Source organism: Haliaeetus leucocephalus, unplaced genomic scaffold (genome assembly GCF_000737465.1).
Source record: "Haliaeetus leucocephalus isolate CR32 unplaced genomic scaffold, Haliaeetus_leucocephalus-4.0 Scaffold193, whole genome shotgun sequence".
Lineage (NCBI taxonomy): Eukaryota > Metazoa > Chordata > Aves > Accipitriformes > Accipitridae > Haliaeetus > Haliaeetus leucocephalus.
Window position 1 is genome coordinate 288331 of NW_010972629.1, and position 5355 is coordinate 293685.

At 65.9% G+C, this 5355-nt stretch overlaps 2 protein-coding genes across 5 annotated transcripts in view; one reads left to right on the forward strand and one right to left on the reverse strand.

The window, feature by feature from the left end:
* Positions 1-2782: 2782 nt before the first annotated feature.
* LOC104830577 (vegetative cell wall protein gp1-like) lies at positions 2783-3218 on the reverse strand (the record flags this gene model as incomplete). The annotated part of the gene is made up of 2 exons (XM_010565602.1): positions 3074-3218; positions 2783-3012 (listed from the first exon to the last, which is right to left on the reverse strand). Coding segments are annotated over exons 1-2 (375 nt in total), but the record flags the coding sequence as incomplete, so codon positions are not given.
* Positions 3219-5240: 2022 nt separating this feature from the next.
* The window catches only part of PIAS3 (protein inhibitor of activated STAT, 3), a 19910-nt gene continuing 19795 nt past the window's right edge, over positions 5241-5355 (forward strand). For 3 of the 4 annotated variants that reach the window (XM_010565526.1, XM_010565528.1, XM_010565529.1), the window contains exon 1: positions 5241-5315. In XM_010565526.1, the coding sequence (XP_010563828.1) occupies positions 5292-5315 (24 nt within the window). In that variant the 5' untranslated portion in view covers positions 5241-5291. The remainder of the gene's footprint in view (positions 5316-5355) is intronic. The other variant, XM_010565527.1, reaches the window with a different exon arrangement.

Below are 5355 nucleotides of genomic sequence, written 5' to 3' on the forward strand. Positions count from 1 at the left end.
GGGGGGACACACGGGGGTCCCCGGGGGGGTGGGGTGGCAGATGGGGACCTCGGTGGCAGCCACCTCTCGCCCTCGTCCAGCTTCCACCTGGCTGCATCCAAGGGTCTCACTGAGTGCCTGACACTGCTGCTGGCCCACGGGGCCCCAATTAACGAGAAAAATGATGACGGTAAGTGGCGGACACCATGGGGACACCTCCTGGCATACGGGAGGGGGGACACAGCCAAGTCTGAGCCAGGACAGGGTCCGGTCCCTGTGCCCCCTTCGGGTGATGGCAAAGGGCTGAGCATAGACCTGCACCCCAAGGCACCGAGCCCCAGGGCAACAGCCTGTCCTGCCGTGCTGGGGCAAGAGGTCCCCAAGGCGAGATGTCCCCTGGGGGGGGGGGTATCCCTGCTGGCCGGGTCCCCGGTGTCCCCTTTGCCTGCTGGTGCCCAGCCCACAGGTCTCTTGCAGGCAGCACCGCTCTGCATCTGGCCACCATCGCCTGCCAGCCCCAGTGCGTCAAGGTCCTGCTGCAGGTACGGGCCCTGCCGGGGATGGGGACAAGGACAGGGACAGGGACAAGGATGGGGATGGTGATGCAGAGGAAGATGAGGATGGAGCTGAGGATGAGGACAGGGATGAGGAGAGGGATGCAGAGGGGGATGTGGATGGAGCTGGGGATGGAGCTAGGGATGGTGATAGGAATAAGGATGGGGACAAGGACAGGCATGGGGTGGAGGCAGGGGTGAGGATGAGGATGGGAATAGGGCTGGGGGGGGCAGGGCAGGACTCCAGGTCCTGTCGCAGCTCAGCGAGGGTCTCTGCCCACTGTCATGCCCCCCAGTATGGTGCCAACGAGAGCCATGTGGATGGGCAGAACCGAACCCCCCTGCACTGGGCTGGTGAGTGCTGGGGGTCCCCAAACCAGGCTGGGATGGGCGGGGTAGCACTGAAGGCTTATATGGGGGAGGCCCACCTGACACCCCCCCACCCCCAAGAGAGCCATCCCCCTGTGTTGACACGGCCCCCCCGCAGCCTCCTCGGGCTGTGCCTCCAGCGTGCTGCTGCTCTGTGACCATGAGGCCCTCCTGGATGCCACTGATGCTGTGAGTGGGGACCATGGTGGGGGGTGGCAGGGGGTGGCAGGGGATGGTGGGGGCTGACGGACATCTCACGTCCCCCCCCCAGCATGGGCAGACTCCCCTGATGCTGGCGGCGCGGGGGAACCACGCTGCCATCTGTGCCCAGCTCCTGCAGCGAGGGGCCGACCCCAACCTGGCTGACAAGGACAAGAAGTGAGTGGCCGTGGGGACAGGGGGACACTTGTAGGACAATTGGGGGTGATGGGAAGGGGCTCTCTGCTCTGCCCCCATGCCCGGGGAGATGGCTCGATGGCTCTGCTCCATGGGGATGCTGGAGATGCCCTATGCAAAGGCAGCTCCCGTGCTGTCCCCTGCCCCCAAGGGACCCAGGTGTCCATGGAAAGTCATGGCTGTGGAGAGTGGTCTCCAGGGAGAGGGGGGAAGGGGGTGGGGAAGGATCTGTGCCATTGTGTCACCATGCCATCATGTCACTGTGTCTCTGTGCACCCATGGCACCGTGCCACTGTGCCACACCATGCCATCATGCACCGTGCCACCATGCCACCGTTCCCACAGGACCGCCCTGATGCTGGCCTGCGAGCACCACAGCCTGGAGTCGGCCCAGCTGCTGCTGAGCCATGGGGCAGTCGTGGGGGATGAGGACTGCTGGCACTACGGTGGACAGACCCCCAGCCGTGTGCTCCGGCGACTCCTGCGCAGCACCCGCGGTGAGGGGAGAGGTGAGTCCCCACCCGCTATCGCTCCCACTCACCATCACCCATATGGCCTTGCCTGGTTGCTTATTTTAGGGTGAAAAAAGGGAAAAAGGGGATTGTTTCTTTTCCTCCTGGCAGAGAACAGTGCTGGCTGTGCCGGGGACCCTGCGCCGCAGGTGGGAAGCCAGGGAGAGGGGACCCTGGGCAGCGACAGTGAGGAGGAGGATGAGGAGGGTGAAGAGCAGCAGGACAGGTCTGATGCCTGGCGGGTGCAACGGCTGCAGGCACGTCTGGCGAGGAAGACGCGGGAATGCCAGCGGCTGGCAGCCACTGCCGCCAGCATCCGGCAGCAGGTGTGGGAGCTGGCACGGCTCCTGCCCGGGTGCAAAGCCAGGGATGGGATGGAGGATGAGGATGGTGCCTGCCTGACTCTCCTGGCCCAGCACGTGGGGGAGCTGAGGAAGAGGATGCTGGCCGAGGGGGATGGAGGACACCAAACCATGGCACAGCTTGATGGCGATGATGGAGTGCCAGCGCTGGCCCCGTTCCTGACCTGGCTGGGGGACGAGTGTACCAAGATGCGGGCGGCAAAGGCGAGTGCTTTCACCCGGAGCAAGGGGCTGCGGAAGGAGGTGGAGGAAGCCCTGCGGAGCAAACTGCACTACGAGGTGGTGTCGGCCGACGCTGTCCGGAGGAGCTTGGCGGCTTGGGAGAAAATGGTGGTGGGGCTGGAGCAGACCCTGAGCCGCGCCGATGAGACCCACACCAAGATGCTTCAGGGATCCCGCATCCTCCTGGAAAATCTCCAGCGGGAGCCGGTGCGGCCGCTTGCTGGAACAGCACCTTGCCAGTGCCCGGTGAACGGCACGGAGCCGGCTCCGGGTGGGAAGAGCCAAGAGGAGCTGCCGAGGGAGGGTGGGAACTTGGAGAAGGAGATGCTGGAGCTGAAGGAGAGCAACGGGATGCTCCTGGGGGAGCTGGCCCGGCTGGGCCGTGAGCGGGAGCGGCTGCAGGAGGAGCTGCGGGGGCTGCGGGAGCAGGACCCCGATGCTGAACCAGTGGCGGAAGGTGCCGGAGCAGCTGCCCTGGCCCGGGCGCTGGTGGCCAAGAGGGAGGAGGTGGTGAGGCTGCGGCGGAGGTTGGCAGGGCAGCGGCGGGAGCTGGCGGTGCTGCGGGATGGGGTGGGCAAGCGGGTGCAGGAGGCAGCCGGTGATGCCAGTGCCGGCATCCTGCGGGAGCTGCACCTCAAGCTGGATGGGCTGGTGAGGTCCCAGCATGAGGCCTTGCAACTTGTTGCAGAGATGGAGGGTGAGGGTACCCCGGGTGAAGGAGCTCCCCATAGCGATGGGGATGGTGGGGCTGGGCTACTGGGCGAGGTGGAGGATGCACTGGGTGAACTGGTCGAGGAGCTGGGGACGGCGTCAGGTCCCCGCATGCCGCAGCTGCTGGAGCGGCTCGCCGGCACCACCGCCACCCTGCGCGGCTGGGCATTCCTCGGGGAGCAGCGGGAGCAGCTGGGGGCCGAGGCCGAGCGCTGGCAGGTGGCGGCGGCAGAGGAGAAGCGGGCAAAGGAGGCAGCGGTGGCCCAGGCAGCCGAGCGGGAGCGGGAGGCACGGGAGCTGCGGGAGAAGGCCGAGGGGCTGGAGCGGAGCGTGGGGAGCCTGCGGGCGAGGGTGGGCGAGCTCTCCAGGGCCTGCCGGGACAAGGAGGGGAAGGTAAGGACCGGGAGGGCCTGGGACATGGGCTGGCGGGGACAGGGGCCCCTTCCCATCACCATCCCCATCATCACTGTACCCTTCTTGTTGATGTCCTCTTCCCATCGCTGTCCCCATCATCACCACCCCCTTCCCATCACCATCCCCTTCCCATTGCTGTCCCCATCGCCATCTCCTTCCCATCGCCATCTCCTTCCCATCGCCATCTCCTTCCCATCGCCATCCCTGTTGCTGTCCCCATCACCGTCCCCATCATCACCATCCCCTTCCCATCGACATCCTCTTCCTGTCACTGTTCCCATCACTGTTCCCTTCCCATCACTGTCCCCATCACTGTTGCCTTCCCATCACTGTCCCCATCGCCATCCCCATCACCATCCCCTTCCCATCACTGTCTCCCTCCCATCAGTCCCCCCCATCACCCCTCACCCCCACCCCAGCGTTTCACCAGCCCGATGTCCCCGGGGGAGCCGGGTTTGGGGGGCGGGGGGCTGCCTAGGACCTCTGGGGCAACCGTGAGGTTCTTCCCACTTGAGTCCATCTCCCAGCCAAATCTGGGAGGGGAGCAGATGGCAACCAAAGGCACAACCCCGGGGTGTGATGGGGAGCAGCTGGTCCCCATCAGCACCCTGAATTTGCCCCCCCCTCCCCCACTGGTACCCATCCCCAGATGAAGAAGCTGCTGGCAGAGACTGAGAAGCTGTCGGCGGAGGTGCTGGGGCTTCGTGGCCAGAGCGCCCGGCTCCAGCTCCAGCTGGAGGTGGGTGCCAGCACCTGGTGTCACCCGCTGTCACCTTGTCACCCTTCCCACCTTCTTCTTCTCCTCCCCAGGTCCAGCAGAAAAACCACCGGGACATTGTAGCAGTCTATAGGACCCACCTGCTCAACGCTGCCCAGGTGGGATCCCATGTCCCCCTCATTTTGGGGTGACATGGGGCAGGGGAGGACGATTTTGGATGCAATGCTGGAAAATACAAATTTGGAGTCTGGCACCAAATTTAGGTCACCTAGGGGAGGCTGGATCTGGGCTCACAGCAAAGCTCTCCTCCCCACAGGGGTTCATGGATGAGGGGGTCCACGCCATGCTGCAGCGGATCCTGCGGATGGAGGAGTGAGGGGCAGGATTGGTGCCAGTCCCATCCCCCCCCCCAAAAGCCATTAAACTGGAAAAGCCGCGTGTCCCCCCCATCCCGTGTCCCCGTCTGCATCCGGGTGTGCTGGATTTACCGCGGGGAGGGGTGAGGTGGGGGGTCCCAGCTGGGGGGTTGGTGGGAGATGCGGTGTGACACCCCAGAAGGGCTCACAGGCCCGGTCAGTCCCCGCGTTCCAGGCCAGGACTAGGGAGTGGTGCTGGACAGACTGCGGGCCAGGGCTGTACAGCACCAGTCCCATACTGGACCCGTCCTATACAGCACCAGCCCCATACAGCACCAGTCCCATACTGGACAGGTACCATGTAGCACCAGTCCCATATAGCACCGGCCCCGTACTGGACCGGCCGCATACTGGACCAGTCCCATTCTGGACCAGTCCCCCCCCAGTCCATACAGGACCCGTTACCCCTCGGCGCAGGCCCCTCCCATCCCGTCCCGGGGGCGGGGCAGGGCGAGGCGGAGTGGGCGTGGCGAAGGAAAAGTGGGCGTGGCGCTGCGGCTGCGCGGCTGGCGCGGAGTTGCGCGACGCTCCCTACCTACGCCCCGCCCCCGCTCCCTCTCCCCGTCCCCTGCGCCGTGCGGCCGCGGCGGGGCGCGGAGTTTGCCTCGGTCCCTGTGCGGCGGCTGCCATGTCCCAAGATGGCGGAGGCGGCGGAGCTGAAGGTGCGGCGGGGCGGGCGGGAGCCGAGCGGCGCCGGGGACC